Genomic DNA, 23,086 nt, shown 5'->3' on the forward strand with positions numbered 1-23,086 from the left:
CAAAATTTGGACTTTCTCTCAATTGATTTAATAAACTGAATTTTATGTTGTTTGCAATAATTGTCTCTGGATACAGGAATGGTATTTAAATCGTTGCTGTACTTTTCTTCATGCATAATTGAAATCATTTTTATTGCAGCAGGAAGAACAAAGGATTCAGCAATAGTATGTGATTTCAAATTTTTTCCTATTAAATATGAAACTTCCAACGATGCTCTAAAAGCTTTACAAGGAACTGCCGTATGTTTCTTCATGAAAGATTTCAGACCTTATATGGCATTGATGTGTCTTTTGAACAAGGATTCAGTTTTTTCATTATCTCTGGATGTTTCATATGTAAGTGTCTTTTTAATTTAATAGGTTTCATGCTTTTGTTAGCCAGTTTTTCGTAACATATTATGCATGCAGGACGTTGCTCATCATCAACAACACTGTAAGTAAAGCCGCACTTCATAAATTCTTGTTGATGTTGATATTTTATATTCTTTTTCATTCTTTTTGATTTGGAATATGATGCTCTCTACCAGAAATTGGTAGTTGCACTATACTTGAAATAACGTTAGTGTCCAAATTTTCACATGATACATTTCTTACCCTTTCAGCTTCTGATGTATCTGTAGCAACATTATTGCTACAGATACTGATGTATCTGTAGCAACATTATTGTCATTACTCCTCAACTGTTTTGTTCTGATTACCCAACTGGCCATGGTAAAATATATAAAAATGTGTAAATTTTTTTTTTTTTTTTCTTAAAAACAACGATAATATAAAAAGTAACAGAAGAATGAAAAACACATCCAAGTTAATATGAAAGCACTGAATTGTGAAGCAGAATAAAGCGTGTGTGCAACAGACTTGCTATTTACTGTCACAGCATATTCGAACCTCTGGCCTTTAGGCAATTTCAGAAATTTTTGCTGTAGGAAGCACAAATTAAGAGCTAGAGGGATTATGGTTCAGCAATTCAGTAGTACTGAGAAGTATTAATACATACTAAGAAGTCACACTAGTCAGCTGCTTTCTGTGTGTCCATAGCCAGTGAGCAAATTAAGCCATATTATCCACAAGGACAATCAGTAAGAAAGCCACCTGCATCACACATGAACCACCCTAAAAAATTGAGTGGCAATAGGGTTCATTCATATCTCAGACTTTGTTTGAATAGTAAGGTCTCTATACCTACAGTACTGAAAAAGTAATTTTTAACAACAGGTTTTTTGTCTTTCATGTACACAAAAACTAATTTTATTTAAAAACTGCCGTGACTCCCTTAATTTATCTGGTGAACCCTCTAGGGGTTGCACCCCATAGTTTGTGCACCACTGCACTGCACCACTTTGTATTGTAATAAAGACTATATAGATAGTATGAATCAGAGCTGTAATACTCAATATGCTAATACACTCAATATACTAATTTACTAATAAAGACTATAATAAAAAAAAAAAACTAAAGTATAAATGAAATTAAAAGAGATTTTTTTGATATGCTAGAATGAAAATTATATATATTTTGTGGAATTTCATTATTGATTTTGAATACTGTTTAAGGTAAATAAAAGAATGACAACACTAAAATTGAACAATTTTGCATTTTTTTCACATTAATCTTAGAACTTACTGGATGTAAATGAGTAAGCTCGTAATCAGCATGCTTCAAATCACTATGGTGCTGACGTTTAATTACATATTGCCTCCTCAATGGAATGCCAATATTCAGGTAGACTTCCTTATAGCCAGTAGCAAAAGTCTTGACTTTCAGTTCAGCACTAGATGATGGATCATCCTAATAGAGAAAGATAAGTTGTTGAGACAATAGTAAAAATTTAGAAAACATTTTTTTTAGACTTTTAAAATATTCTACCAATTTATTTTGACAGTTTTGTAACTTTTAAAAATTACAGTAGCTAATGAAATAAAGACATTGTTGTACCATGCAAAAATCTATATAAGCTATTTTATTGAAATGTCACCACTTCAATCTAAACCTATTGCAGATCGGCTATGTTCTGGAATTCCACTGAACTTTCTTCAGGCCTGTAGAGGGGGAAAACAGAGTAAAAGAAATAACAATGCAATTCAATGTTAAAAACTTTAAGAGATGCATTATACTCAAATATAAGAAACAGTATGACATTCATATATAAAGCTTTACACAATACAGATAGTTTTAGTATTATAATTGTGTACTATCTGTATTGTATTCACATGTTAAAGTCTATGGTTTCTTACATTCCAATTTAATGCAATTCTTAAAGTTTTAATATATTCTTGTAATGTTTTTTCTTTTGCTATGTTTCTTCCTTACATACATGATGATGGCAGTTCACTGGAATTCCAAAACGTAGGCAATCTGTATTCATTTTAGATTGAAGTAAAACATTTCAGTGAACAGCTTATGTCAACTACTAATACGATGAACCACATAACATTCTCTCTCTCTCCAACTGTTCACCTTTCATGGATAAAATTTGCATGCCAATTTGCAACACTGGAACACTCTGTGGCGGAATCCCCTAGCAATTCAAGTGTATTAGCATGAATCTCTGTTCCAGACATACCCTTCAAACTTAGATACCTGATAATGGTATGAAGTTTAGATTTCTTGAATAGAAAAGAACACAAGACTGTAAATTATCATGTACAAAATTTATTAGAGAAATTAAAGAGTTGCAAATAAGGTATAGGGGAGGAATTTTGCTTGGCTTTGGTCAGTTCCTCTGAGGGGATAAATAGAATGGGGAAGAATGAATAATCTACATTTTAGTCTCAGAAGAAGGGAGCAAAGTTGCTCCCAAAATGTCTGGTAACCTCCCCAACGCCATACCTTAAATGTAACTCTTTAATATTGGATTTAATTTTAAAGTAGCCTGCAAAACAAAATACAATAAACCATCAAAATAATGGCATCCCAAATAATGGAGCATTCAACCTAATGGCACATTCAGATTGGATGTTTTACATACAGTAGAGATGTCTTTCAGTGCCAAAAAAAAAAAGAAAACAGCAAGTGATGCGATTACTGTATTTATTTACATTTGCCATTTTGAAAGTTAATTCTGTACTGATATCACAGATTATTCTGCTGTTTTACATTTATTTTAAATTAAAAATCCCTCACTATGGCTCCTAAAGTTAATAAACCTCACCCAGAGAAGAAAAGAAGACCAACATTAAAGTTTAGTAACAAACTTGATATAATAGAGAAAACAGAACGGGGTATAAGTAGGAGGGTATTAATGGCAGAAATAACATTGGATCATGAACATTGCATAATATTAAACATTTAAAGCACAAACTTTTAGAATTTACTGCATGTTCAGAACCTAACAATAAGATAGTTGATAGAAAAAGTTTACAAAAGCCAAAATTAGAAAACTTAGATAAAGTGCTGCATGAGTGGATTTTATTAAAACGATCAGAAGGTACCTATATCAGGGTAAATGATTATTGCCAAAGCAAAAGATTTTAAAGAAAAAATGGGCATAGATATAACAATTGCTTTTACTGATAGATGGTTAACTAAATTTAAGATAAAACACAGAATTAGAAAATTAGACACTGCGGGAGAAAAACAGTCTGCTGACAGAGAGGTGGCTAAAGAATACAGTGTGACATTTGAGAAGCTTGTTAATGACAATAAGCTTACAGCTAACAAAATATACAATGCTGATGAAACTGGTCTCTACTGGAAATGTTTGCCACAGAAAACATTGGCAAGTTGCAAAGAAAAAAGTGCAACTGGTTTTAAGCAAAATAAAGAAAGAGTGACAGTTCTTGTGTGCAAATGCATTGGGCCAATACAGAATTAAGCCTTTAGTAATTGGTAAATACTAAAGACTTAATCCACGAACCTTGAAGGGAATTATTCGTTTGTCGGTGACTTATAAGGTCCAAAAAAATGCTTGCATCGATAGGGAAATTTTTCAAGATTGGTTCACTTGAATTCATTCTTTCATGAATTCATTCCAGCAGTTCGAAAAAATTTATGTGATATAGGGAGAAGTCTAAATTCTAAACGTGTCTTGTTTCTTGATAACTATAGGGCCCATCCTCATGAATCCAATTTAGTTTCTGATTGTGGAAATTTTTTTTCCTGTTATTTACCAGTCAATGTCGCTTCTCTCATCCAGCCCATGGATCAAGGAGTTATCCAAAATTTTAAATTACAGAAGTGATTTTATGAAACAAATGATTAGCAAGGATACCATTCTCAACTTTCAACAGAGATTCACAATTAAAGATGCAATATATTCTATAGCAACTGCTTGGAATACTGTGAAAACCTGTCACTCTTGTGAGAACATGGATGAAATTATGGCCAAATGCCACATCCACCAACTTACCATCTGATGAAGATGATATTGATGGTTTTAATGTAAGGTCAAGGCAAAGCAGTACTGAAGAAATAATGCAAACAGTTCAATTAACCACAACAGAAAATCCTTTATACAGCCTTGAAGTTGGAGATATTAATGCATGGCTCACTGTTGATAATGAGGTTGAATTATCACAATCATTCTCAGATCAAGAAATCATTGATAGTGTCATTATTACTCCAGAGAAACAAGAATAATGCACTTTGTTCAGAGGTAGAAGAAGAGAGCAACTGAAAAGATAACTTGGGCTGTTGCAGAATCAAGCATGGAAAATATTCATTTTTTGAACAAAATCCAAGCTTTACTATGGAAGAAGTAATACAAGTGCACATGCTGTAAAACACCATGATAACAAAAAAAAAAAAAAAACCGACCATCAATGAAATAAAGTGATATATGAAAATTTTTGAAAAAACAGTTACTATTCCTAAAGAAAGCCATCAAGAAAATGTACCCTCTACTACAGATAAAGCATCAGAAGAAATGGCACCTTCTCCATCTAAAGAACCTCACCATCTCCATATTCGAAGGAGATCAGCTAGAATAGAAATTTTTTTCCTTTATGTGTATATACTAAAGCACATGTTTTTTATGGGCAGTTAATAAAACTGCATTCTTAATCTCTCAATTTTTTTTTAGCCTCATTATTTCTGCATTAAATATATTAAAACTAAAACTTTCTAGATAGCAGAAAAATCGAAATAATGGCACCTTCAATCCCTGAAGGTTCTGTTATTCTGAAATAACAGGTTCTGTTATACAGATACCATTTTACAAGGATGCATCAATTAATAAATTTATTGAATCATAAAATTTTTTGAAAAAATTACACAAAAACACACAATTACACAAAACTACACAAAAATTTTTGAACCACCCTTGTAACTCATATGAAGTTTTAAAAAAATTTATTTGTTATTTAGTTTGTGTATACCAGTATAAATTAATGCAATGATATAAATAAACTCAAATAACTAGAGTGGCAGAAGGTTTAATATTACCTTTCTATTAAATTTTGCATTCTTCTCATTGATAACTGATATACCAGGTCTGCTGTCCCAGGATGCTACTACATTTATATCAAGCAGTGGATGAGTAAAATTCATTGATTCTTTTCCTACGTTTAGAGAACTATCAATCTCAAATGTTTCTGTAAATGAAATATACATAAACTAATCTTAATGGTCAAAATAAAATTCCTGGAAAAAAAAAAGCACGTTAATTTAATCCACAGAAAATCAATAATTATTTAAAAATTAAATATAAGTACTTGATTTTAACACTAGATAAACCCCACTTATGCATATACTGCATTAGCCTGGTGATTATTAGTATTAGTATTAGCAGTGGCATATGATGAAAGAAAGCAAGCAAGCTTATATAATATCAGCAAAAAAAAAAAAAAAAGAGAAAGACTCTCCTCACTAACCCCACACCAACTTACATCCCCTCTAAGGATTTGTCTAGTTCTTCCTTAAATCCACTTTCAAAACACCAGATGGAAGCCTAATCCAACAATCAACTATTTGTTGGCTGAAGGCAAATTTCTACACTTCTATCCTGCAACCAGCCTTCCTCAATTTGAATTTATGTCCCTTCATGTGTATAGTCAAAGCCTTAGCACCTCAATCAGACATCACAGGTGCCTGGTTTCCAGACAATGCAATTTTCAGAACTGAAGTCATTCTTGGTTCTTGGTAAGAGTATCCTTTTGTTCTCCTCACTAATCTCATTGCTCTTCTCTGCACCTGTTCCAACAGATCCGCATCCTTTCTAAAATGAGGCTTCCAGACCTGTAGTTGTACTCAATTAATTCTCTTTAATTCAATCCAGTCAAGTGTGGGGTTGAACAGAGCTGTATAATGTGGGAGGGGGAAGAATATAATGAGGGGTGCTATTTCCCAAGTGTAATTCTAATCTGCCATTCCCCAAGTGACATAACACTTTGCTGCATTAAAACATAGTTGCCACTTTACTAACTATCCTCAAAGCTGCTCCAAGTCATTCTGAAGGAGTGCTGCTTGGCAGTGACCATTAACTACTCTTTGAATTTTCCCATCATCTGCAAATTTTGACATCACACCCTCTATCCCTTCATCAATGTCATATTTGAAAATTCAAAACAGTAGTGGTTTCAGAACCACTCTTGAAGGACCCCACTTCTGTTAGACCAATTTGAACAGTAACGAATAATTGCAACCCTCTGCTCCCTGCTCTGCAGCGACCCCGTGATTCTATCTTGGGACCTTACTTGTGATCCCAATATGTTCCAGCTTATTATAGTTAACCTCTCATGAGGGACTTGGTCCCTCATGAGAGGGACCATGATTTGCTAAAATCCTAATAAAGAATGTCAAAATTACTTCTATGTCCAGCTCACGAGACTCTACAACATAAACATGATTTTCCCATAACAAAAATCTATTATGTATCCTTCGGATATTATTCTATCTAAATATCTCTGTGCTGTATTCTTTACCATTGCTTCTGTGATTTTCTCTAACACTGAATTCAGGCTTTCTGGTCTATAGTTATCAACAAATTATGTTATCATAATTTGTTGATAACTATAGATAACTCTATATGTTATTATATAGAGTTATCAACAAATGATGCAGGATTCAAGAGATCGACAACAATGGAGGACGAGATCTAAATAGGGACTCAACCCATGCCAAATGGAAGAGTAGAATAATAATGATGATGATGATGATGATGATGGTCTATAGTAATATAGACCCTTCTTCCAATCACTCAAGGTCCAGTGATCATGTGCCCATTGTAGGCACTGTCGCCGGTGAACCATGTTTAGCATGGGCACTCGGAGCGGCCTGCGGCTAAGCAGCCCATTCTCAGCAGGTTTCGATGTACTGTGTGTTGTGACACATTACTCCCATCACCAGCATTCCAATTATCAGTGAGTTGCACCATAGTCCCCTTCTGTTGCCACGTTCCATCTGGGAGAGCCTTCGCTTACCTCAAGCATTGATGAGCCATGGTCGTCCAACATCTCGCCAACGGTTTGTGGGTTCCCCCTCCTCGGACCACTTTTGGTAGTTACTAACCACGGCTGACCATGAGCACCCCAACAGCCGTGCCATTTTAGATATGCTCTGACCCAGTCGTCTGGCCATTACAATTTAGCCTTTGTCAAACTCGCTTAATTCCGTTGCCTTTCCCATCTGAAGAACAAGAGTAACACTGATTAACGGAGCTCAGTATCAGATATTTTTTATACTGTGTCCCAACCCGTGCACGTGACATAGTTCACCTGCAGTTGCTTCGATTTGCATAACGATTCACTAGTCATAATGTTTTGGCTCATTGACGTACATGTATCCATGGCTTCTGTGGCTACTGCTTTAAAGATGTTCCATAATTCTAATATATTTGCCCTCCCATTGTTATCTGTCCAGTTGATAGAGACTGTGCAGTTTCTTAAAACTGTCACAGTCTCCTTTCCTGAAATTAAACCCCATGCCTTTACTTTTAATAACTGCAACCATTTCATCTTCCAACTAAGAAATGCATGATCACTTCCTGCTAATGGTTCCTACACTGTGAACTCTATAACGTCCTCTGGCTTGTGGATAATGATCAGGTTTAGAATCTTCTTACCCTTGGTATTTTCCCTAATGTGCTGATGCAAATAATATTCATCTAGTTTATTTAAAAATTTTGTCCTCCCATGGTGAATTTCCTCCTACTTGCTACAATTAATCACGAGGCAAATTGAAATCACTGATCTCTCTCTCTCTCTCTCTCTCTCTCTCTCTCTCTCTCTCTCTCTCTCTTTCCCATCATCCAATTTAGAATTCAATGATCATACCTGTCCAGAGGTGGTCCCAGGTAGGGGCTAAAGGAACTACAGCCCCTCTTATGGTCAAATTAATGTGGATTCTTTTAACAGCTATATGATGATTAAAGTGTAATGATTCATCAGAACAGTGTTTTGGTCCCTCCTTTAACTGCCTTATCCTCCCCTTTAGAAAATCCTGGAACTGTCCCTCTCTCTCAGCTAATGGTTCCTGCACTGTCAGCCTTATAATACATCAAATTCCTGGGCGATGATCAGGTCTAAGATACTCTTGCTCCTAGTAATTTCTTTAATATGCTGATACAAATATATCTTGATTTAAAAATTTTGTTCCCGGTGGTGAGTTTCTCCAATGTGCTCCAGTCAATAAGGGGCAAATTGAATTCATCCATAGTAAGCCATTCATCCTTGCTAACCCATTATATGTACATGTCAAGACTCTCAACATAATCTTCTGGTCTGTAGCATTCCCCCACTCTCGTTTTACTTTGTATCTAATTATTTTACATCATAAAGATTTTATATTGGCATGAATAAGTTTTGAATCTGGAAAAGCTTTTGTTGTGCTCAAGCTTAAAAGCATGACCCTCCCATCCATTCTACCTTGTCTATCCTATCTAAATACATTATGCATACCATCTCATCACCCCCCTCCTCCTATTTCTGGGTTACACCACATTTCCATCAGCCCTATTATGTCAGTGTTAACTGTCCTAACACCAAGAATTTGAATCTACTCATAATGATGACACTCCTGACATTACTTTAGACACAGTTAACACTGATTATTCATGTGCATTTTACTACTCTAACAGACCCTAGAAATCATTTAAGTCTATTTCTATTTGTTTGAAACATCATTATTTTCGGCACATCTTGCCAATAACAATTGCTGTTGTAATATACAAGAATTACAATGCCAGGGGCAAAGGTTGATGACGTTGTAGAGCGAATATCATCTTTTAAGGGCACAAAAGGTGATATAGTTGTACACGTTGGCACTAATAATATTAAGAGTAGGAGACCGGCAGAATTACTTAACAAGTACAGGTCACTGTTGAACAAAAGCCGAGAATTAGGGTTGAATTTGAAAGTGTCTGCAATTCTGCCCAGACACGATAGGAGGGAGTATATGATGAGAGCCTTGTCGATCAATTCGGCTCTGGAAAGATTGTGCAAGGCTCAAGGGGTAGAATTTTTTTCAGCCTGGACTGTACTTGTTAACAGGAGAGATTGCTTCTACAGGGATGGGATACACTTAAATAGAAAGGGTGCAAGAATATTTGCTGATGCTATTGAGGCAGTGTTAGGTGGGTCGGAAAACTGCTAGCTTGGGGGGAGACCAATAGATTGACAGTAGCCACTGGCAGAGGTGAAAGAGATTCTTGCACTGCTTCTATTAGAATGAGCAGAAGCCTGAAAAACAAGATGCATGGTATTTCAGAGACTGCTGGGAGCCATTGCGGTACAAGTAAACACATGGGTTGTGTTAGGGTAGCTAAGAATAGAAACAGGTGCAGGTATACTTGCGTGTACACCAATGCTAGGAGTTTATTAAATAAATTTGATGAATTTGAGGTATTGCTCAAAACATCAAAGGCAGATATTGTTGGGATATCAGAGACGTGGTGTCACACAGATATAAGGGATGCAGAACTGGAATTTGGGGAGTACAACGTCTACAGAAAGGATAGACAGGATAGGAAGGGGGGAGGGGTTATGCTATTAGTTAAGAAACACATAAAAACCAAGGAAGTGAAGCCAGTCGACATCGCTGGACAGTGCAGTGTTGAGTCAGTTTGGTGTGACATAAGCATTGGGAGATCAAAATTGAGAGTAGGAGTGTGCTATAGGCCTAATGACTCTGATGAGTATAATAAGGAACTGTACAGGGAAATAGAGTGGGCCAGTAAATCAGAGAGGCTCATAATGGGAGATTTTAATTTCCCAGATATTGACTGGAATTTGGGGGCTGGTTACTCACAATACACTAGCAGGGCTTTTGTGGATTTATTGGATGATTGTTTTCTACATCAGCATGTTCGGGAGGCAACTAGAGGGAGTAATACTCTTGATTTGATTATCAGCAGTGATTCTTCATGCATTAAGAATCTGCAGATAAATGAACCACTACGTGGCAGTGATCACAGTGTGCTGAAGTGGGATTTACTCAAAGAGGTAACTACTATTAGGGGTAAAGGGACGGGTTATTGCTTCCGTAAAGGCGACTACGATGGACTGAGACAGTATTTAAATTCTATACAGTGGGACCAACTGATGATGTTACCAACAGCAAATTCAAAATGGGAAGCATTCAAAGAACTTATCTTGGAAGCTACTAGGCTTTACATACCAACTAAGAAATATTGTTCAAGGTTTAGGCCAAAATGGATGTCAGATGAACTAATGAGGCATATGGCAGAGAAGAAAAATGCATGGGATACATATAAATTAACACATGACACAGAAGCCTATGATAGATACAAGTTGATATGCAACCAAGTTACAAAGGAGGTTAGGCAGGCGAAGGCAGATTACGAGAAATCCTTGGCAAGGGATGCAAAGAAAAACAGCAAAGAGTTCTTTACTTATGTAAACTCTAGAAGGAAGGGGATGAATCAGATTGGTCCACTTGATATTGATGGGTCAACTGTTGATGATCCTGCTCAGGTAGCTAACAAACTAAATGAATATTTTGCATCGACATTCACACATGAGGAGTTATTCAGCGAGGGGAATGCCAGAGGTGTATTCAACTCTAGCAGTAAGCTACAGAATCTTGATATAACTGGGAGTAAAGTGGAGGAGAAACTGTTGAAGATAAACACAAGAAAGGCACCCGGGGTGGATGGGATCTATCCAGTTATATTAAAGGAGGCAGCAAAGGAAGTAAGCAAACCCTTAGCCATAATTATGAGAGCTTCCTTGGACTCAGGGGAGGTACCCATAGACTGGAAATGTGCAAATGTGACCCCAATTCACAAAGGAGGATCAAAGGCTGACACAAGTAATTATAGACCTGTGAGCTTAACTTCTGTTCCAGGAAAATTAATGGAGGCACTGGTTAAAGAAGCACTGCAGGATCATTTAGACAAGACTTCAGTTATAGCTCAGACACAGCATGGTTTTGTTAAGGGGAAGTCTTGCCTGACCAACTTGATTGGATACTATGATGCAGTCACAAAAGAACTGGATGCAGGGAATAACTTTGATATTATATACTTGGATCTTAGAAAGGCTTTTGATACTGTTGCACATGGAAGACTGCTACACAAATTGGAGCAGTGTGACATTGGAGGCAAATTGCTGCTATGGATAAAGGGGTGGTTGAGGGGGAGAAGACAGAGAGTGGTAATCAATGGACACTGCTCATCGTGGACTAACGTTATTAGTGGAGTCCCTCAGGGCTCAGTGTTGGGTCCATTATTGTTTTCTGTATTTATAAATGATATTGATGATGGTATATCAAGCTTAATGTCCAAGTTTGCAGATGATACAAAGGTTGGCAGGGTTGTCAAGGACACTACTGACACTATGCTGCTGCAACAGGATGTGGAAAGGTTGAGCAGATGGGCTGAGAGGTGGCAAATGAAGTTTAACATTGACAAATGTAAAGTACTACACATGGGAAACAGCAACCCCAGAGCAACGTATCAACTCTGTGGTACTACACTGACAGTGGTAGAGAATGAAAGGGACTTGGGGGTGGTTGTGCAGGCAGATATGAAGTTCTCTGAGCAGTGCAGACGGGCTGCAAGAGTAGCTCATGGAGTATTGTCAATGATATACAGGAATTTTTCCAGCAGGGATAAGGAGGTGATTATTCCATTGTATAAGGCAATGGTCAGGCCACACCTAGAGTACTGTATACAGGTCTGGAGGCCTCATTTCAAGAAGGATGTAGAGCTGCTGGAACGAGTACAGAGAAGGGCAACAAGATTAGTGAATGGAACAAAGGGGTGCTCTTACGAAGAAAGGCTTAAGTTTTGCAAATTACAGTGTCTGGAGACTAGGCACCAGCGAGGTGATCTGATAGAGGTGTATAAGGCCTTGAATGGTTTAAGCATGCTCAATGCTGATGGGATTCTTCCTCTAGCTCAGAAAAATCACCTGAGAGGGCATAAATTCAAATTGAGGAAAGACAGATGTAGGATAGACGTGCGGAAATTTGTCTTTAGCCAGCGGGTGGTAGGTTGGTGGAACAGACTGCCATCCCTTGTGGTGGAGGTTGATAGCCTAAATAAGTTTAAGGCTCAGCTGGACAGGTATTTTGAACGAACAGAGGGGTGAAGTGGAAGTGGGTTTTTTTTTTTTTTTTTTTTTTTGGCTGATGCTGCATAAGCTTGCTTTCTTGCATCAAATGCCTCTGCTAATGGTAATGCTAATTCTTGAGAGTTATGTGAGTATTACTTTGATCCATATCAACAGATAAATGCATATCTATATCACCTCTGTCTGCCCCTAACTAACACCTTCCCTGAACTCATAAGATATTCTCAATGATACAAGCAAAAACCCATGAATCACTGTTGTATAAATGTATTTCATCTCTATAAAATAGATTCCTGCTACCTACAAGTGCAGACTAGGGCTTGCAAACCGGTTTTATAAACTGGTTAAATCCGGTTTTCATATTGAGTTGTTAAAACCAAAACCGAGCTTCTAAAACCGGATTCGAATATTTTTTTTTAGCTAGCCCTCGAATATATTTTTTTGTTAGGCACATTTTCTTTTGTTTGTTCGTTTGTCTGGATCGTTCAACTGCTTTATGTTTTAAACATGTTTATTTTATTTTATTTTATGTTTAGGTACGAATCTCATGGGCAAGTGGCCCAAATCTAGGAGGGGTACCTTTTATCTTCCCACCTGTATCATGGCACGATGCAGGTGTACTCATTTACGACTGAGTGAGTCGGAGCAATAGCGTAAAAGAAAATGCTCAACATTTCTCCGTTCCATCTATCTTGCTCGCCAGGCAAGTTTTGGAATGCGCCTTATTGATGGTTACCCACTAGAAACAGATTCGCTGAATATTACATCAAATTTCAATCGCAGAGAGTTTTTTGCTTCTTTATTCCAATTAAATTTGCGATCAAATGTTCTCCAAAAAGCAGCTTCACCAAATTTAGCTTTTATGTAATTTTGAAAATACAATAGATTTAATTGGGGAAAAAAAAATTGCGAGTAAATAAATAGAAAATTTCTTTTGTGAAAATTTTGAAACTTGCCTCGTTAAGACTCTTCATTCAATGCTTGCGGGAGTGATGCATAGTATAGTGTCTTTGATATCTTCAATATTTTTATTTAAAATTGTCGGTGATATAAATTCCTACTAATTAATATTTATTATCTTAATATGTCTAAGATGAAATCAAATGTATGGAATTATTTTGCTCGAAAAAGCAAAGATGAAGCACAATGTTTGAAACGTCAGAAGATAATGTAGTCGTCTGGAGGATCTACATCATCTCTGATATTGCATTTAAAGAAAATGCATCAGATTGACATTAAACAAGATAACAGTGAACCTCCTGCAAAAATGGTAAGAACATTAGAAAACTTTATCATTAAAAAATCTATGGAAGAAGAGATTTCAAAATTAGCCGCTTTAGATGGATTTTCTTTTAATTCAATTGCCAAGAGTGAGTTTATACAATCAAGCCTTCACCTTCAGAGAAATAAATACGATAAATTACCACTAGCCTCAGTGCAGTGAATGGAATTAAAAATATGGTTCTGAATTATTATAAAACTAAGAAAGAAGAACTCATTCAGCATTTCAAAAATTCATTGGTTTTGGGTGCACGGTATTCATTGGTTTTGGGTGCACGGTATTCATTTGATTCTAGACGAATATACGTCTATACAAAATAAAAGGTATATGAATATAAATGTGCATTCAAAAGACAATCATTGGTCGTTAGGTCTTATTGAGATTAATGGTTCACTTGATAGCAGAAGAACTGAGCAAATTGTGAATGGACACTTGAAGGAATTTGGTTTGAACTTGGATGAGGATATTGTTGCCTGCACCACCGATGGAGCAGCAATGATGATTAAGTTTGACAAGAAAATTACGCCTAATCATCAACAATGTATAGCCCATTGTATACATCTGTCAGTTATAGATGTACTTTATGAAAAAGCAATCAGTTATGGTGCCACAGTCTCTGAGTCTCCCAAAGACAATGAAGAAAATGAAAATAATATAGAAAGTAGTGATGATTGAGTGAAGCAAGGCATGCTTTATCAAACCGACTTTACCGATGAGCTCATTTGTTTCTTCAATCCGGTGGCCAATATTGAACAAACTATTAACAAAGTCAGAAAAATTTGCAAGCTTTTTTTGAAAATCGTCTACCAAAAATGACATATTACAAAATTTTGTTAAAGCAAAATTTAATGGGAAAGAATATAAACTTATATTAGATTGCAAGACCAGATGGGATAGCAGATTCTATGTGATTGAGAGATTTTTGAAATTGAAAAATTGCATTCCAAATGCTCTATGTGCAGTACTGTCAACTGAAGCTGTGTCTGACGATGACTGGAAAACTCTTGAATTGCTATGTGAAACTTTGTGACCAGTTGAAATGATTCTGAAGGCTATAACCTCAGAAGATACAGACTTACTTAAAGCAGAGTCTTCAATAGAATTTCTGCTTGCTAAGCTTGATACAGCAGAAAACCCATTTGCTTTAAAGTTTCACCAAAGCCTTTGCAGCGTAAGTCAAAGCAAGACGAAATTGACAAACTGTGGCTTTGCTGAGCTATCTACACACCCCAAAAGTTTAGGAAAGAAGATTCAGGTTCAAGAACTTTTGATTTTCCAAGTAAGCAAGTTTTGAAAAAGCATGATGAAGAGATTTATCAGAGATTAGTTGCAAAACATTCCGAAGGAGTCTTAGCGTTGAATGAAGAAACTGAAAATAAACAAACTGTTCTCTTTAGAAGAAAACAAAGACTTGTCTATTTCTGATGTTGGAGATACACTCATGCGAGAGTATGATAGTGTAATAAAGAAATTAACTGAAGAGCCTTCAAAATATCCGATTGAATTGGAAATCAGCAAAGAATTGAAAATTTTGGAGGCAACTAGCAGTAGAAGTGAAAAGCTGGAGAAACTTTATAGAGCACTGCTGACCATTAAACCAACAAGTGTCCAATCTGAGAGACTGTTTTCGATCACTGGTTTCTTTAACACAAAAATAAGGTCAAGTCTATCAGGAAAAATGCTTAATATACTGTGTTTTTTAAAGCATCATTTTAAGAGAAAAGCTGAGCAGTAAATAGTAAAGTAATTTCCCCAAGCTGTTTTTTTCATATCATTTTTATTTATTTATTATTATTATTATTATAAGGCTTATTATTTTTTTGTTTACTATACGAGAAGATAGTTTTTATTCAAAGGATTTGAATACAATTTGTAATTTTGTATAATCTCAAGCTGGTTACCTTTTTGGAGCATTTTAATTTTTTTATTTTTTTTACTATAAGAGGTGATAGATTTTGTTTAAAAGATTTGATTACGATTTCTACAATCTACCCAAGATAAAATAAATACCTGCGTTATAAGCTTTTAATTATTTTCCCTAAGTCTGAGAAAATCGGTTTTAACAGTAAACTTCGGTTAAACTCTGTTTTGAAATTTCTCGGTTTTATGCAAGCCCTAGTGCAGACCATGCTGATAAAAATTCCTCCCCCTCAAAAGCTTTGCAGAATCCCTTAAGGCTTGAGTTAATCCATAAGGATTTCAGCATACAGTCCCTCATATCATGTTTGTGTTGGCAGCCTGCCAACACAAACATTTTGACCTAACTTGCAGCCTTTTTTCAGCATGGTCCTATATTTATCCAACATATTATCAGTTTGTGTTCATTTAACATCATTAGTCCCCATGAATAATAATTCTCTCTTTCTCCCCTTAAAATCTGAAAAACACTTGGCGACATCATCAATTGTTGCTCCTGGTAGACACACACCTTGGTTCTAGTCCACCTATCCTTATTACAAAAAATGTTACTTCCTGACAATGGACTCTCAAAATAACACTAAATATTCTTGATTCATTGCAGTATGCATGTGACTATTCTGTTATAGGGCATAAATTGGTATACCTCACCTGGCATGTCACTAGATATTTGAGTACCCAATGAGTACTCAGTTTTATTTGTCTCTAGAGCAAGCACCTGTTTCTTCTGTAACTCAAATTCAACTAGTAATGCATTACACTTTAATTTGATACTGGTACACTCCTTAAATTAGGAACAAAAAAGAATCATCAGCTGAAATACAATTATCAGCTAGACTGACCTTTGAATCCATTTCATATGCTATACAAGTAATGAATTCATGACTCATATGGGATTTGCCTATGGCTATATCCATCTGAGCCACGATATCCTCAAAGTAGTGGATCCTACAACAACCAGTAAGGTAAGAATTAAAAGGAGAAGAGGAAAAGAAATTACATATATCATTCTATTTCACGTTTTGATAATGACAAATAACATGAGGCTAAGAATAGCCACAAAAGAGAAGCTGCACTGAAGAAGAGACAATCACCAAGTTGTGATCTGAAGTACTTAAAGGATAATATTGACTGTGTCCTTGGAAGGACTGTTGGTGAGGAAAAGATTGAGAATGTTGGTCATGTCTTAGACTGCTTAGTATTATTGTGGGTGACCAAAGAAGTTGTATCAGGTCATTAGTAATTACATAAGCCTCAGTATCTCATCCAGTAGATCTATCTAACTAAAAAAATTGAAGCCAGATGGAGCTGTGAACGCTAAAACCAAGGGAAAATTGTCTCACTATTAGTAAAGTTTGACTGTAGAAAGTCAAATTTCAAAGAAAGGAAATTAAAAAGTTCAGAAGATATGTAAAGTTGGGAGAATGATAGAGAAAAACAGGGAAATTTAACAGGATGAGGTAAAGAGATCTGAAGCCAGAGGAGATCAAAAAAGGAGAGTACAGATTATGAAGTCTCAGACAAGCAATATCAGAATGGACATATGCACAAGTACCATCTCTCAGTCAAAAAGAATCATAATGTGACTAATTAGAGTAAGTGAGATGAGTGGCAGTTGAGGTAACCAATAATTAAGATTCTGTCAAAAAGTAGGGCTTGGCAGACTGTAGGTAGAAATGGACATCACTGAGATTGTAAATGAGACCACATATATTTGAAATGAATGAGCAAACAAAAAAAAAAAAAAAAAAAAAAATTAATTATCATTCAACAGAAATTTGCAATTTATACAGTAAATATTCTTTTTTAATGCAGTTAAAACTGAAATGAATTTTAAATTTAAAAAGACTGAAATAAGAGAAATTAAAATTACTTACGCCTTAATGTGGTATCAAGCATGTTCCACTGAGGTGAATGAGTATCGATGTTTATTGCCAAATCATATGTATTTTTATCATGGGGACGACAGCTGAACTTGATATCTGAATTAAAATTAAATATACGTGATGATATATTGTGAAGCAGATCAATGTTAAAGCAGTCATTGATCCATTTCCTATGGTAACCTAGATTATAAAAAGCTTTTGTACCACTTCTAGTATGAGTAAAGTAGGAGTTGTGAGCAATCAATGCTTCACCACTGTGCAAAATAGCTCCATATGGGTTTACATATACTGAATGGGAGTTTAGCTGAAGATTATGATAAGAACTCAACATTGTAAAATCTTTTTGGAAACTAGAAAGTAAAAAAAAAAAAGAAGAAAAATTCAGTTTTTAAAAACAATACTTGTCATATACAATAAACTATATTATGAAAACAACAGGGGTTACCTTTATTTTAGATATAGGAAGCTTCTTTTCCAGCCAACTCTCCTAGTCCAACATGCTAATAATTCTTTGGGAAGGGGATATCAATTTTACAAAAAATGTGGGACATCTTCCCCACTGTCAGAACCGTAGTGTTCAGACCCCTCGGTCTCAACATTGAGAGCTCAAGACTTCTGTTTTCAAACACCATACCTCTGTCAGCAAGGACACCATTACGTGGATTGACATAAAATTAAATTCTGAAGGTCTAAAAGCTTAATAAATATGGACTGATTATTCTCTTCAGTCCTGTAGCTTGACATTAGAATTAAAATTTAGGGGTCTAAAAAACTTTATGGATGGGGGGGGGAAGAATTATTCTCTGCATTCCTTAAGTCGGACTAGAACTTTGGAGGGTGTCATGTTTGCAGGAAGAAAGCAACTCACAATTAATCCGAAACTTTTGTCTTATGTTGTAGTGTTTGTTCTTCATGCAAAGTGACCAATTGTCGGACAATAGGAATGGTCTACGGATATTGATTGAATTTCCATGTAGTTTCGTCTCTAAGATTTCTGCAATAAGTAATTTGTGGTAGTTGTGTTGAATATTTATATTCGGCTTTAATGAAACAAAAATTATAAATATTCAACACAACTACCACAAATTACTTATTGCAAAAACCTTAGAGATGAAACTACATGGAAATTCAATCAATATCCGTATCAGTAACTACATTAATAACTACTTGAAAACATCTCACTAAAGTCATAACCCTTTTCTCAAGTGTTGTGATGACATCTTATAAACTTAAAGAGTGAGCCACAGTGAATGAAAGATCATAGCGGATTGCCTTCATTAGCAGCTTTTTCTTGATACATATTGAAGAAGCATCTTTTACAACCAAATAGTTAACAATTTTTTTTAAATTTTCAAAAAAGTTTGCATGAAAAAGTCTAGAATACATCCTTACTAGTCAGAATGGATCAAGGAAACAATGATTCCAAGAGTAATATCTTTGAACACTTGAAGACGTAATGGAACTTTCACAAAAAAATTCTTAGTAGTGGCAAATTATGCAAAGAAGGAAACAAGCTTATACAGCATCAGCAAAAAAAATCCTTCACTCTTGCTATTCTGTATCAATAGGTTAACATCAAAAAAGAAACTAACTACATACTACTTCTGCATGCACCAAACAAGTCATGTAAAACAATGAAAGAAAAAAAGAGAACTTTAAGAAAATTTTACATGCATAAACCAATGTAAAGTAAGACATTATTATGAAAACAACTTAGTGCAAAAGCATCATTTTAGTTCATAGTAAAGTACAGAAGTGGGTTAAATGGCATCGTTTTTGTGACATCACATATTGCCAATGCCTTCACAAAAGTTGCCATGATATTGCACTACCTCGAATAAGCCATGCTTTGCCAGTGGAGAAGACTAATGTTACTTATTCTTGGCGGATACCACCACCCAGATGGAACTGTTTCAAAGCTTGTTAACTTCTCACTGGTGGGCAGGTAGGTACCCTGGTGATACAATGAGTGACAACCCAGTTATGAAGTATAACTCCACAATATGGAGAGATGCCAGATGGTGTGCGATAGTAATGATGCTTTACACTAACTTGTTCGCCTAGTAAATTTCCCCATAGTCTGAAGCTTTCAGCCCTAAACCTTTTTTTAGTCTTTACTATGACACACCGTCTGGCATCTCTCATATTGTGGAGATATACTTCATAACTGGGTTGTCACTCATATCACTGGGGTGCCTACCCGCCCACTGATGAGAAGACAACAAGCTTCGAAACTGTGCCATCTGAATGATGGTATCTGCAGAGAATAAGTAACATTAGTGTTCTCCACTGGCAAAGGGTTGCTTAATTGATATTAATTTGATATCGTTTCTGTGTTGCAGTATCACAGAAACTCACTATAAAGGTATTCACAATATGAGATGTAACAAAAATGATGCCATTTCATCTACTTCGGTGATTTACTATGAACTAAAATGATGCTTTGCACTAACTTCTCCGTCTAGTCAATTTCCTCCTTAGTTCAAGGATTTCAGCTCTAAACCTCTTTTAGACATTATTATGCTTATCACATCTGGCCAAACAAACACTTGTGACAGCTCAGCTAATGGTCTTTTCAAATACTTTATATGTAAGTATTAGGATCAGCCATAGTGCAAGGAAACCACAGCTTCTGCTTCACCAGCCAAAAAATAAGTTAAAAAATTAAAGTATATAAACATATATATATATAAAAATAAAGAAAATAAATTACCCGTGTTTCCCTCCTCACACAGGTAACCCAGCTGATCTATGAATTTTGCCAATATTTCAGCCTCAGCTGCCAAAAGAGATTAATTTATTCCAGTAATCAACAACCTGTTAGCTAAAAGAAAACTTCCTACAATCCAGTCTTTTTCTCAGTAATTTAAATTTATGGCACCTAGTTCTAGAATAAAGGGTGAAAATTTTTGCCTTCATTCATTTCACTAGCCCTCTCCAGAACTTTACAAACCTCAATCAAATAAATAAACAATTTAATTAAATAATCACTCTTAAACCATCTGAAACTAACTTTTGCTATTACCATAACACACAAAAATAAAATCTAATAAATGAACCAACCAATTAATTAAACAAGGAAACATACTTACACCATGGAAAGAGCCCCTAGGTTCTTCATGAGGTTGGCATGATGCTGCAACCCATATGCAAAAAAGACTGAAGAAATCCAATCCCAACACAAAAGCAAATTCCCAAATAAGAGATAACCGATAAAATAAAATATTATACCTTAAAATGAAACCACAGATAAACCATAAAATGAAACCATAAAATAAAATAAAAAGAAAGAATAAGGGGGGTATCACAGGCATGATTTCTTCAGGGAGCACTCAAACTTTTCAACACTCAAAAGGTCATATTTCCACAGCAAACTGCTGAAATGCAACCAAACATTCAGTGGTGTCCCTACGTGATCTACTGCAGGCCGAAACAAAAGAACTAACTAATCACAGAAACATGGCCAACACTTTTCAGGTTAATTTAAAAATCAAACATAAAAATACAAAGTTTGAGTTGACCAATGGCAAATTGATAGAGCTGAAACTAATGCAAATATGCAAAATAAAATTAGCAAATCAGTATACTGAAGAACATAATTAAATTTAATTAAATATAAACAAAATAAATGAAATACTATTAATTAATAATATGGTTAGATAAATGACAGATGTTAAGTTAAAAGAAGATAATCATGAAAGAAAGAAACATAAAGGGAGGGCCAAAAAGAAAAAAAAAATCATGTAAAAATCAAAAAGGAGGGGAGGGGTAGATAGGGGGAAAAATTTACTGATAAATTGTGACTGTCTATACCAAATAATATTTTCAAATAAATAAAAAAAAATAAAAAATTACAAGGTATATTTTCCCAAATAAACAATAGCTTCATTAAATAATTGCTTTTAAACCATGTGAAAATAACAGTGCTAAAACTCCAGCATATTATATTTTTGTATTTTATTAAAAAAACAAAAAAAAAAAAAAAGGAGTATGAGGTTTTGGAGAAATCTGGATGTCATTTCTAAACAGAGCATATACAAATTATTAATGATCACATATAATTAGCCACATCTCAAAACCATTGTAGGCTTGCATAATTCATGTTGTTCCACATTTAAATCCACTGGATGGTATCTCTGCTATTTATGGTTGAAACTTTGGATATCAGATACCATCAATTTTGAGTTCTTAACTACTGGAATAAGTTGTGCTCTACAGGTGATTGAGGCTGACAGCTTGTGGAAATTCAAAGCTCAGCTAGATAGATACCTACTCAATGAGGAAGTCAAATAGGTGGCTTATTATTATTTATTTTTTGGCTGGTGAAATGAAAGCCCAGGGCTTCCCTGCACCAAATGGCAAATACTAATACCTCAGAGGAGCTTTCATTGAGGGAGGGGAAAGGCAATGGCCAAGTTTTGAGCACCGAAACATTTCTTGGATGATTATACAGTCCATTCCGGTTATTTGGGACACATCGGGACTAGTGCATTTTGGCCCGATTAAGCAGCTGCCCCAATTACCTGAAGTTTCACGTAAATGGTTAAAAATACAATGTACCCCCCCCCCCCTTTACAATTTATTCACTGTACAATCAAATCACGTTACGACGAACTCACCATAGTAAAGTACCGTTCACTATACGATGTGTAGTAAGCGCCGGTCATTGTGATCACGTTTGTGAATCAAATTTTAATTCTATTAAACAGCGATTCTAATTAGCAAAAATAAGAGGAATATTATCCACAGGCTATAAAAACAAAGATATATTAAGCACAAATTTACCCTTTATTACCTTACCAATTAAAAAATTAAATGATATGTGAAATTCGGAAGAATATACGTGATAATCGGAATAATTAATACGTACTGTAATATGTGCATACTAACTAGTTGAAATTTCTGTTCACTGACATTTGTGGGGTAGGGGTTAAAATTTAAAACAGTAAAAAGATAAGCAATCAATAACAAAGAACACGGCACACACAAATTGCAAGTAACACAATAATAAATTGCAAGTAACACAATACGCGCAAGTGAGAACGGAGTAACGAGTTACAAAGCTTTAAAAATAGGAATGAAGAGAAGATCTGAAAATTAATTTTTTTATATGATTGAAGATTTCGTGGAAGTGTAAACACATTTCACCATAATGACCCACAGAATTCCAGCTGTCGGTATTATCGCAAATTCAGTAAGATCAAGTTTACTGTCCGTTTATGATAGATTTCACTAACAGAAAAGCCCAATAAACAGGTGACTGCTAATTGTTTTTATTGTTTTATGGTTGTGACCTCCAGAATTTCGACCGAACCACGTGATGCCATCGGAGACAATCGTAGGGTAATCTCCAGTGCTGCAGTCTTCTGCCCCAATTAAATGGCATGCTGTCCCAATTAAGCGAAGTAAACCCTGGCTATTTTCTCCATTGGTTTCTGTTTTTTAAGATTTGCCCCAAATAAACGGCTGCCCCAATTAACCGGTGGCCCAAATAACCGGAATCCACTGTAGGAGAGTCCACTGTAGGTAGA

The 23,086-nt window shown here is 35.4% G+C and overlaps 1 protein-coding gene across 1 annotated transcript in view; it reads right to left on the minus strand.

Moving 5' to 3' along the window:
- Nucleotides 1-23,086, minus strand: part of LOC150075450 (uncharacterized) — a 286,845-nt gene that overhangs the window by 76,985 nt on the left and 186,774 nt on the right. The window contains exons 27-29 of the mRNA XM_090388490.1: nucleotides 17,547-17,905; nucleotides 5,383-5,531; nucleotides 1,624-1,788 (exon numbers count right to left, since the gene is read on the minus strand). Coding sequence (XP_090244616.1) covers nucleotides 1,624-1,788; nucleotides 5,383-5,531; nucleotides 17,547-17,905 — 673 coding nt within the window. The remainder of the gene's footprint in view (nucleotides 1-1,623; nucleotides 1,789-5,382; nucleotides 5,532-17,546; nucleotides 17,906-23,086) is intronic.

The sequence above is a fragment of the Mastigoproctus giganteus genome, chromosome 14, assembly GCF_048544385.1.
Source record: "Mastigoproctus giganteus isolate SK-2022 chromosome 14, ASM4854438v1, whole genome shotgun sequence".
Taxonomy (NCBI): Eukaryota; Metazoa; Arthropoda; class Arachnida; order Uropygi; family Thelyphonidae; genus Mastigoproctus; species Mastigoproctus giganteus.